Here is a 10,647-nt window from a genome sequence, read left to right as displayed (position 1 = left end):
GGTGGCGCAGTGGTCAGAGTGCAGTACTGCAGGCAAGGTCAGCCGACTGCTAGTTGCAGTTTGGCAGTTCAAATCTCACCTTTGGCTCAAGGTTCACTCAGCCTGCCTTCCTTGTTGGGGCCCTATGCTGACTATAAACAGCTTAGAGAGGACTGTAAAAAGCACTGTGAAGCGGTTTGTTTTTATTTAAGTGCTATTACTATTGGTTTAAAATTACTATTGGTAAAAATGAAAGGATGTAATACTTTCTGGAAAATGACGTAGCTAAAGGTATAAAAGCACTTTCAAAAAAGGCAGTCCAACAAAGCGTGATTGCCGGTTTCCTTGCAGAGATTCTGCTGCTGATTAATTGCTGTCCGCCGTTGGTCTTCCTCCTGTCCTTCTGTTTGGTTCCCCTCGGCCAGGTCAGTTTGCCTGTTCTTGCCCAGGTATGGCAGTGAAGTGCTTCTGTTAGTGGCTGGAGGGGCAATCCTCAGCATTCCTGGGCAGAAAAGTGAGTTTCTAGCATTAGGCTCCACCTGAGCCCCAACTCCAGCTACCAAGTGGCAATTTGCCAAAAACAGCTTGGGTTGCATTGCATTTTCTTTGGCGTACTCGCATGGCGATGGCCGCTGACTTGTTGAAAAGTAGGGTGACGTTGAGCTGGCATATTGACTGAGGGTCAGCAAAAACACTCTGGCTCATTTAGGGGTGAGGTCAGTCTCTACCTGGTGAAGGTCTTGGCCAAAGCAGTGACCTTCCACAGGGGGCTCCACCCCACCGCAAGGGCTTCTCTGCTCAAACACCACATAAACGCTAAAACTTGAATCCATTTTTATTACATGAGAATGTCACTTAAATCTGTTAAAAATTATAAATATATATATAAAAATTAGACGAGACTAGCAACAGGTGTCAGCTCAAGACATCAAAGAACGTGGACAGTATTCAACAGAAAGCAGCTATCCGCTGATCACAGTGTAAACCCATGCAAAGTGTTGGATTTGCTAAAAGGAAGCTGGTGATTGAGCCACAACCTCATCGTCCATAAATATGGAGGACCGAACAAAACGCTGCCTGAAGCTTGAATGTGTCGCATCTAACTGAGGCAAAAGGCCACGGCTGCCACCGCCACCAAGCCAGCCGAAGGCCACTCCGGGCCAAGGCTCTGCAGTGGGCGATGGGATGGAGCCACTGAGTTGGCCCAGCGGCCCTTTGCCTTCCTCTCCATGGGTCCCATGCGGCTTGCGGTCTACAGTATCGTGTAGAAGGGAGGCGAAAGGGCTGCTGTGGGGAAGAGCCAAGCCGTCAAGTCACCGGAGTTGCGGAAGGAGGCTCCTAGCCCAATTGGCATGATTTGGGGGTGGGTGGGCGGGGTGGGGTTTCAGCAGGATCTTACAAAAGGATTTGGCAGTGCTGAAGAAAGGTTGTGCTGATGGACTTCCTTCTGCATGCATTCCCACAGCAGAGACCCTCGGCTGCTTTCCCTCCCAGGGTGCCCCTTGTGCATCTCCTGGGCACCTGCTACGAAAGCCCTGGTTCCCTGCGGAGGCAGGGCATGCTGGGTTAAGCTCAAAATGTGTGCGTCGTCAGGCAGGGCAGCATCAGGCGGAGGCAAAGCAAAACAAAAGCATCTGCAGAGATAAAAAAGGCAACTTACGCCGACAGTAACTTTGGGGAGAGGTAGCCAACGTGGAGTCTGCTAGTAAGGCCTCGGGGACCGCCCTCCAGCTGCAGAAGCAACCCGACAAGTGGGGAGAACGAAGGGCCCCCTCCTGGCACCAGCCCCTGCCTGGCTACCACTTGTCAAGTCTTCCCAACAGAGGCTGCCACAAGGACGGCTGTGCTGGCAAGACCCAGAAGCAGACTAAGCTGCTACTGCTTGGCATGAAGGATGCCCTTACTCTGTGCGCTTCTAACGAGAGGGAAGGGCCACTTCTCCACCCAAGAACCACACAGCAGGCACAATGCTTCACCAACACTACAGCAGACGAAGACCAGGCCCTGAAGACGACCCCGGGCACAATTTGGGCAAGACCATTTCCCCTGAAAGTGGCACACGGGTATGTGAAGAATTGGGAAACGGACGTCCTGGTTCGGCTCTCAGAACATCACTTCTAAAGCAAACTGCCAGCTTGTCCTGTGTTTGCTAGAGTTCCGTATTTCATAATTGTCAAACACCACGCAAAAAAACGGTACAAATGTAAACCGCAAGGCTGATTTTTTTTTTTAGGACAAACCTCAGTCTGACTTCAGTGGTAGGCTGTCGAAAGTTGTTAACACGGGACGGCACTCGGTCTAAAACAGATCAGGGTAATGGGCAGATATCAAATAAGATTGGAAATATGTAAGAGATCTGCTTACATATCACTCCAACATGATACAAGGTAAATTCAGTTCTGCATAAAACCATCCCGCGTGTTAGCCAGGGCGCTTCGTACTTAAAAATGCATACACAGCAGATGCAAACCCAAACCTCACATGTGGAAACGTCGCTAAAATTAACTATTCTTTTCCCCCTTCATCGTCCTCCGGCTTAAGGTATTTAAAGAGCTGTAAGGCAAGCGTTAGAGACAGGTCACTGCCTTGCTAGTTTGGCCTCCATCCCAAAAAGGAAAACATATGAAGCTACCGGGCTTCCCTGACATTTCAATCATCTCCTTCCCTGCACTTAAGATTGTCACATTCTGTGTGAATGTTGCCGTGGGACCCAAATCTGTGTATCGACAGCAAAGTCTGGCCTGAAGCCCCGTCTTTAGAAGTACAGCAAACCTTGTCTAAAGCGTTTGCAAAGTGCTATAAAGTTATTGGGAGGATGAAGGTCGCTGCCCTTCCTTCCTTCCTCACAAAAGCCAACGGGCAATTCCAGCCAGGAGGCGATGCATCCTATGACGTGTGGCCTGCGGATTTAGATTGGGGCTTACAAAACTGGATTCCACCCCCACCTCCTCCAGGGGTAACCCCTTTTCTCCAAAGACAGCACAGCCGCGTCTTCCAGGAGCCAGCAAGGGCCGCTGGTGTCCAGGGGACTCATTTGTTAGGATCCGTGTCCTGGAATGATCCACCTCGCAATAGACCAACGATGGACCTGCAGTTCACCTGTTGTGGCAGGTGGGCGACCACAGCTTCACGCTGCTCACACTTGAGGCCCCTTTCAAACGAATGGGAGCATCCGCTTCCTTCCTTCCTTCCCCCCCCCCTCCCTCCAGAGCCCGGCAGTTGATGAAAAACTTGGGGAGACCCGAGGGGACCTGGGCTCCTCTTGCTTCGAGGGGTTCTGAAGCCTGATTTGTGGCCGGATCAGCCACGGAAGCTCAGCTGAAGCTTGTTGAGGGACTCAGCCTGCCAGTCCAGGGACCCCCTTGCCTGAACTCCGTCTGCGGGGCGTCTTGGACCCCACACTGATCTTCTCGTGATGATCCAGAGGTGCCCTCAAGGCAGGCGGTGAGCTGCTTCTCTGCCACTGTGGGGGCACGTTGACCATCGCCCCACCATGCTCCATTCCACAGCAGGCTGCCCAGATCCCTTGGCAAGGCGGTGTTTGTGGAGATCTTCAGGAGGCCTTCGGCTGTGGGCTCCCCAGGCACTGGTGGCGGGTGGGCCTCCCGCTCACAGGATCCCTGGTACTTCAAGCGGATGTGCTGGGCTCCAGAGCCACCCTTCTTCCGCTACAAAATGGCACAGGCACTCTTCTCCTTCTCCCGCGGCTCTCTCCTCTTCCGCTCGCTGCCCCCGGGCTGCCTTTCTGCTGAGGGAGGGCTGGCATCGTCCTGGGCTTCCTGTTCAAGGGGGGAATACAAAGGGGGAAAAGGGGTGCTTACTGGCATCCTTAGCCGAGCTTCCATGAAGCCAAAAGGACCCCGAGGGCTCCATCTGCCAGCTGAGCAACAGCTGGAGGGGCTGCAGACGTGGGAAATCCCCCAGAAGCTTTGGGACAGGAGGAGGCTTTAGCATCACTATTTTGAGATGGGAAAATAACACTTTCTCTCATGGTGTCTCAACAACTTCCATGGAAGAAAACTCATTTTCCCACGAGGAAGACGATTCCCACTGTAGCATCAGAACATGCCAAAGCCAGGACAGAAAATGAATCTGGAGGCCAGGCAGAAACCCAGCTTGAGCCTCTCCCCAAGGCACAAAGAGCTTCCAAGGGACATGCCGGGAATCCCAGGCACCGCTTTCGGCCCTTGAGTGCCCAGAACCACTTGGAGATGCGCCAGGAACCAAACCTGGGATGCCACGCGTGGAAAGGGCCCACTGAGCCATGGCCCTTCCTTCTCCAACGGCACCTGGAACTGCTGCGGCTGCCCGTATGCCTTTACCTGGTCTTCAGCCGGGGTGGCAGCAGGGGTGGCAGCTTGCTCCTGCTCCTGGTAGTACTGCGAGGCCTGTCGGTCTTCTTCTTCCTGGAGCTTCTTGGCCAGCTCGAGGTCACTGATGTCTTCCGGGAGCTGCTCCCAACTGAGGTCTCGGCTTTGCTGCTCTTGTTGCAGAGATAAGGCCATCAGGTAGTCCTGGGATGCAAAGCCGCCATCCGTGAAGGAGCTGCACAGTTTGGCCCTCCTCCCACCGTGGCAGGCGCCTTCCGTTCAGACGGAAGCAGAACTCCTCAGGGAGCACCAGGAGGCCCCGGGTACGGACCCAAAACGCTGGATGAGAGAGGAGGAATCCTAGGAGCTTCCGCCCCATCCCCCCCCTCCATGGACAGGAGGCATCGCCAGAGGATTCCTGCAAGGTCTCCCAAAGCCAACGGGGGGCCTTTCGTAAGGACGCAGCAGGTGGCGTTTTGGGGAAACAGAGTCCTGCCCCCCCGTTTATTAAGGGGATAAAGTGGTCAGAAGGGGGGTCGGGAAGGAGAGAGAAATCGACCCCTGAAGAATAAAGTCAAAAGGACGAAGGAGCTTCCCACGGATACCTGATCAATCTGATCCTGCTGCCCCTGATACACCGTTTCCGGATCCGATGGAGGTCGCAGGTGGAATTCAGAATCACAGAAGTTCCCATCCCCGTCCACGTTGTGCAAACTTTCCCAAACCACCTTATCTTCCGTAAGGAAACCTTGGTCGGTCACCAGAAGGTAAAGCTGGCCCTGAGGGGAAGGGAAAAATCCGCTGTTAAGGGAGAGCAGGCCCTGTTTGCACTGCGGTGAGCAAGGCTGCCCCCCCTCCCCTGTCTTCTCCAGAAACCATTCGCAGGAGGGGGTCTCCTTTCTTGACAAAACGGCCGCTCTTTCTTCACTCTGACAGCCACCGCAGCGAGCAAAGACAATAGCTTGGAGTGCATAGGACACTCCGCTTCCTTCGTGAAAAAGATATTCCTGGGCATGTGTTGTAATATAGTTGCAGAGCCACGCTGAACCACACAGGAGAAAACAAACTCCTAGAAAGCCATAACATCCTGATAGTGCATAACATAACATTCTGAGATGTGCCCTACCAATGACGTCCAGGATTTGACCATATATAGACAGAACGTTCCTGAAGCAGTAGATTAGAAATTGTACTTTTACAGGCTGTTTTTAACCACATGCTGATTGCTCCTCCTGCCTTTGTCCTATCTCAATAAAAGGGGCTCTCAGACCCCCAATCTGGGTCGCTCCATCTCGAGAAAGTTCGCGTCGTGTCTTTTCTCCACATTGGCCTCATGGACGAACCACGGGAACATCACACAGGTGTGCAGTCTGAGCCTTCGAGAAGCCCGAGCCCATACTCACGATTTGGGAGGGTTCTCCGTTCGCTGACGGCCGGCCCTGGTTGCGAGACTTTGCCCAGTCGGGGGTGAGTGAAAGGCTAGCGACACAGGTAATCACGTCGGGGTCACCAAATGTGAAGTAACCATCCTCTGCTACCAAATGTAATGTTCCCGTGGTTTGCCCATGAGGCCAATGGTGAGAAAAGACAGGAGACAACCTTTCTCAGGATGGAGCGACCCAGATTGGGGGTCTGGGAGCTCCTTTTATTGAGATAGGACAAAGGCAGGAGGAGCAATCAGCATGTGCTTAAAAACAGCCTGTAAAAGTACAATTTCTAATCTACTGCTCAGGGAAGTTCTGTCTATAGATGGTCAAATCCTGGGCGTCATTGGTAGGGCACATCTCAGACTGTTATGTTATGCACTATCAGGATGTTATGGGGTTTTAGGAGTTTGTTTTCTCCTGTGTGGTTCAGCGTGGCTCTGCAACTATATTACAACAGGCATGCACAAGGCAGGCAATCACAAACTAACTGGAGGAGCTTCTACATCAATCTTTGTCACCTGAAAGCTCTCCCTACCAGCACCCCCATGAAAACAGGGCTCAGAGCTCCCCACCACCGCAGAAGCAGCTTTCCTTCCCTGGGAAGAAACCAAAGGGGAGGCTCTGCGATCCAGCCAGGGGGTGGAGCAGCTGCAGAGGGGGATCAACAGCCCCTCCCCCCTGAAACAAAGTGCTATCTCAGCCATCCTGCCGCACAGCGCCAGAGGAAATCCTGCTTCCTGGGCAGAGGGGCTCAGCGAGCACACCCAGAGGAACAAACACGGAGAAGCCCAACCAGGAAACGTCTCAGGGAAGGGACCCTGGTCGTGGGATGTGCTCCGCCCTGCTTTGCCATGTAACATGTTTAGTGTGGCTTGTGTCCCATTCCGCGGGCCGCAAGCTTGTCGTTTTGTCTGATTTTTCTGGTGCCAGAGCATTTGAGAGCCTCTTATCCTAGCTGCAGGGGCAGGAAAGAGCTCAGTGGGTGAAGCAGCAGGTGGAGAAGACCAAAAGAATGTGGAGAGTAAGGAACAGAGGGAGAGAGAGAGAGAGAAGCTGGGAAAGCAAAGCAGAGAGAGAGAGAAAAGTGAAGGGCAAAGGAAGCCGGGCGAAAGAGCCATGGGGAGGGTGGGGCATGCAACCCCCCCACCAGGCCCCCAGCATCCAGAGGCTGTTCACCTTTGCCTTAGTGGCCCCTCAGGCTGCCATGCCAGGCAGACCCCGCTGGCCTGCAGAAGGGAAGCAACTGAGGGCCGCCTGCTGACCAGGCAGAAGCAGCAGCCCGGTGCTGAAGGCCAGCCGGGCTCCCGGGCGAAAGAGCAGTGCCGTTTGTGGGCAGCTACCTTGTGTTTGGTCATGGTGCTGAAGTGGTTGTTTCTGAAGAAAACGCACAGCTCTCCTTCTTGAACGGTGGATGTCAACTCACACAAGCCATGGTAAGTTAACTGAGTGGCTGTGCTACTGAGGAACTGCTCTGCTATGGAGCCTGCAAAGAGACACCACTGCATGTGAATGCGCACGGACTCGCCCCAAGGTCCCCCCATTCCGAGGAGCCATTCCCCACTCAACCTCCTAGACCAGCCAGCTGCTTTGCTCTGCTTTGCTGACATATCTGACGATCCAAAGGAAGCGTGAAGGGCAGAGAGGCAGCTGGAGAAGGTTAGAAGGGGACGCACAATGAGCAGAAACCGAGCGAGGAGACACACAGATGTAGAACCAGCACTAGGCTCATCCACACAAGCAGGTTGACCAAAGGGTAGCACCCCCTTCCATGAAGAACTGATGGACACCCCAAAAATCAAACTCCAAGATCAGACAACCCATCAGCCAAGCTTCCCTTGAGAAAATCAACCGTAGGAAAGAGCTTGCGGAGAGGGAGGCTGGGCTCTTCGGAGAATCCTTAGGAGAGCCTGTCCCAGCCAGAATGCCCTTCCCCTCCCCTTTCCTGAGCTGCAGCAGCGAATGGGAACAAAAGCAGCCTTTTTCTGGCCAACCATTATGCTGGATCAGAGGAACATTTGCTCCGAATCGCAGGGCTCCACACGCTCAAGAGCGCCGCACCCACCTTCCTTCCTCAGCTCTCTGTTGTCCGACTGCTTACAGCAGATGATTTTTTCCACCAACTGGTTGTAGCTGCAGCTGCCGACTGCTTTCACGACGTCTCCAACCTGCAGCAAAAGAAAAGGGCCGCCCTCGGTCAAACTCACACTCTGCTAAGCCAAACAGACACCAGTAGAAAGGTGCGCGGGACACGGGGCTCCTGCCTGCTTGCCAGGGCAAAGCGAGCATTCCGGTGGACTCAAAGGGGCGGCTTCTCTCAAATGCACCTCGGGAGATTTTGGCCACAGTGTTGAGATCCGCCTTTTGGCGCCCCAAGTCATCCTGCCAGCCCCGCCTATCACTCGGGGAGGGGGTCTTCCAGCCCCTTGGGCCATGAGGCAATGGCCTGCATCAAGGCGGCCAGGAGCCACTGCTAGCAGCTGCCTGTGGACTGAGCTCTCCTCCCACCACTCTGCCTTCCCAGGGAGGGGCTGGCTGGGGGCCCTGGGGGACATCTTTCCCGCAGCGGCTGCTCGCTGAGGACTTCCTGCAACCCCGTTTTGGAAAAGCCAAACTCTGATGGCCATGTCCTTCCAGGCGCCAGAGAATCTGGGCCTTTCCTTGCTATTTCTTGGGCCTTTAGCAAAGCTTGTCCCACGTGATCTTTGGGGCCCTTTAGCAGCTCGGTTGTTTTAATTGCTCTTAAAAGCCTTGCTAAATTGAAATGGCTCTTCTTGTTGGTGCTTTTGGCATTAAATATTAAAGCAGTGCTTTCCCGCCCTAAAACTAATGACGTAAACAGCCTCATTCTTACCTGAGGATCTACTAACCACCCGTGATATAACGGAATATCAAGAAGATCGAATACAATGCATTCGGGCGTGTATTCAAATACTCGTACCCCAGTGAACTTCACATTCACATCAAGGCCGATCTGAAACTTGTGCAGGATTGCCATCGCATCGCTCACGTTCTGTTAAGACCAAGACAAAAATCAACGAAAAAGCTGAAGTCAGTTGAGGGCACAAAGAGGCCAAACGCTTTGTCTGCCCTGACTACGGAATCTCCAGACCGCCTCGCGTGAAAGAGAGCAACTCGATTTGCACTGCAACATTCTAGATCAGTGTTTCCCAACCTTGGCAACTTTCAGTCCTTTGGACTTCAACTCCCAGAATCCCCCAGCCAGCATAGCTGGCTGGGGGAATTCTGGGAGTTGAAGTCCACAGGACTGAAGGTCACCAAGGTTGAGAAACACTGTTCTAGATGATCAGCGGTTGGCAGCGAAGAGTTGGAATCTTCTGAATCTCTTTGCTGCCATCTATGAATCAGGGGCATTTTTGAAGTCCCAATCTAACTGCCCTATTGTGAAACAGGACTTCTGTGCATGGCCACAGAGACTACGTCACCAAAACCACCGTTCCCTTCACAGTGTGATAAAGTATACAAAAATGTGGCTGTGCGTCCCTGCGTATTTTACGGACAGGAGAAGGCTTCCGTACTTGGCATTTGATGGGGCATTTATACCAATGGAAAAATCAAAGCATTAGAATTCACTGTTAGGGAATGCCGCTTCAAGTTAAGCTTGTTACCTGTTCATAGTTTAAACGCTGGATTTCAGAGATTTCTTTTGGTTTTGAATCAAGGATATAGTCTCCTGCAAGAAAACCAAAAGTTCTCATTTGAAAACCATCACTCTGCAATCCAGACAGATTCACTCTGGCTACATACAGAGACGGCCCTCCCGTTTGTGGAGATCTTCAGGAGGCCTCCCGAACTGTTGCTCAGCGGCACCAAGAAGCGGATTCGCTCGGCCTGCTTGGAACCATCCCGCAGCCCGAGCGGGGAAAGGAAGCCCGGAGGACGCCACTACTCCGGACAGAAAAGGCGGAGGGGGGCATCTGCACTTCCTGCCGGCCGGGGGGCTCTTTCACCCCACGGGGGGCCCAGCCAGGATGCCTGGCGGCCCTTCAGGAGGGGAGAGGCGGGCAGGAGGTCGGCGCCTCTTTCTCGGCCCCCGAAGGTTTAGCTGGCAAAGGCGAAGGCCGTCTGGGCGCTTGGGAAAGGGCGCGGCCGCCTCCCCGCCCCAGAGAGTCCGGGGGGGGGGGGGGCAGAGGAGCCAAAAGAAACGCAGCCCCAGCGCCCACCCACCCCCCGCCCGAGAAGCAGCATCACGACCGGCGTCCTCCCTTCCGCGAGGCCCCGATTCCCCCCCCCAGCCTCTCCCAAGGGGCCGGGCCGGGGGGGGGCTTGGAAGGCTCCGGGGGCCTCTACGGGGCCCTCATCCGCCGCCCCCCCCCCGGCCTGGAGGGTCCCGGGCAGAGCGCGGGTGCCGGGCCGCCCCTGGCGCGCACCCACCCAGGTACTCCATCAGCTGCTCGGCGGTGATGAGCTCCATCATGGGCGGCAGCTTCACCTTCCAGCCCAGCAGCAGCGCGTTCATGACGGCCAGCAGCGGGCAGGGCCCGTTCTCGTTCTGCGTGACCACCGGCGCGCTCGCCTCCCGCCACCGCACCCACTTCAGGTGGTACACGGCCTGCGGCGGGGCGCGCTCCCGGGCCGGCGCGGGGGGCGACGGGGGCCGCTCCTGCTCCGCCGGCCGCTCGGGCGGAGCCTCCATGCCGCCGCGCCCGCACCGGCACCGGGGCCGCTACCGCCGCGCCGCCATGACAGGCGGAGGCCCCGCCCCGCGGCCGGGAGGGCGTGGCGCGCAGCCGCAGTCGGGACGGAGGCGTCCGTGCGTCCGCTTGGAGCCGCTCTCCCATTGCCAAGGCGGAGCGGGGCGAGGAGGCCGCCTTTGCTCCGGACTCTCCGGCTCCACGGCCTCCGGGAGCTTCGCCAGCTGGAAGCGCCGCTTGGCCCCCTCAGGCGCTCTTGCCATGTCCTCAGGGCGGCCG

General features: G+C 55.3%; 1 protein-coding gene across 2 annotated transcripts; it reads right to left on the bottom strand.

Moving 5' to 3' along the window:
* Positions 1–796: 796 nt before the first annotated feature.
* On the bottom strand, positions 797–10,454 carry MINDY2 (MINDY lysine 48 deubiquitinase 2). Of its 2 annotated transcripts, none has more exons than XM_087703923.1 (8): positions 10,109–10,454; positions 9,343–9,407; positions 8,655–8,726; positions 7,779–7,881; positions 7,057–7,199; positions 4,895–5,068; positions 4,302–4,493; positions 797–3,758 (listed from the first exon to the last, which is right to left on the bottom strand). In XM_087703923.1, exons 1-8 carry the CDS (start codon positions 10,368–10,370, stop codon positions 3,648–3,650), a joined length of 1,122 nt encoding a protein of 373 aa, XP_087560049.1. In that variant the 5' UTR covers positions 10,371–10,454; the 3' UTR covers positions 797–3,647. The 2 variants fall into 2 exon arrangements, with proteins under 2 accessions (XP_087560049.1, XP_087560048.1); XM_087703922.1 differs by having other exon boundaries at positions 8,568–8,726; positions 10,109–10,452.
* Between the last annotated feature and the right edge of the window lie 193 nt (positions 10,455–10,647).

Source organism: Thamnophis sirtalis, unplaced genomic scaffold (genome assembly GCF_051295495.1).
Source record: "Thamnophis sirtalis isolate CommonGarterSnake01/CBP01778 unplaced genomic scaffold, rThaSir2_p1.2 scaffold_2, whole genome shotgun sequence".
Lineage (NCBI taxonomy): Eukaryota > Metazoa > Chordata > Lepidosauria > Squamata > Natricidae > Thamnophis > Thamnophis sirtalis.
This window is presented reverse-complemented; position numbering and strand designations above follow the sequence as displayed.

Bases quoted from the DNA above. Each gene is read 5' to 3' on its own strand.
- MINDY2 (XM_087703922.1), bottom strand. From the start codon at position 10,370: ATGGAGGCTCCGCCCGAGCGGCCGGCGGAGCAGGAGCGGCCCCCGTCG. The intron at 7,882-8,567 runs GTAAGAATGAGG...CTTTTGCTGCAG, and splicing joins GGTGGTTAGTAGATCCTCAG to GTTGGAGACGTCGTGAAAGC. The intron at 4,494-4,894 runs GTATCCGTGGGA...TTTGCATCCCAG, and splicing joins AGCAGGATCAGATTGATCAG to GACTACCTGATGGCCTTATC.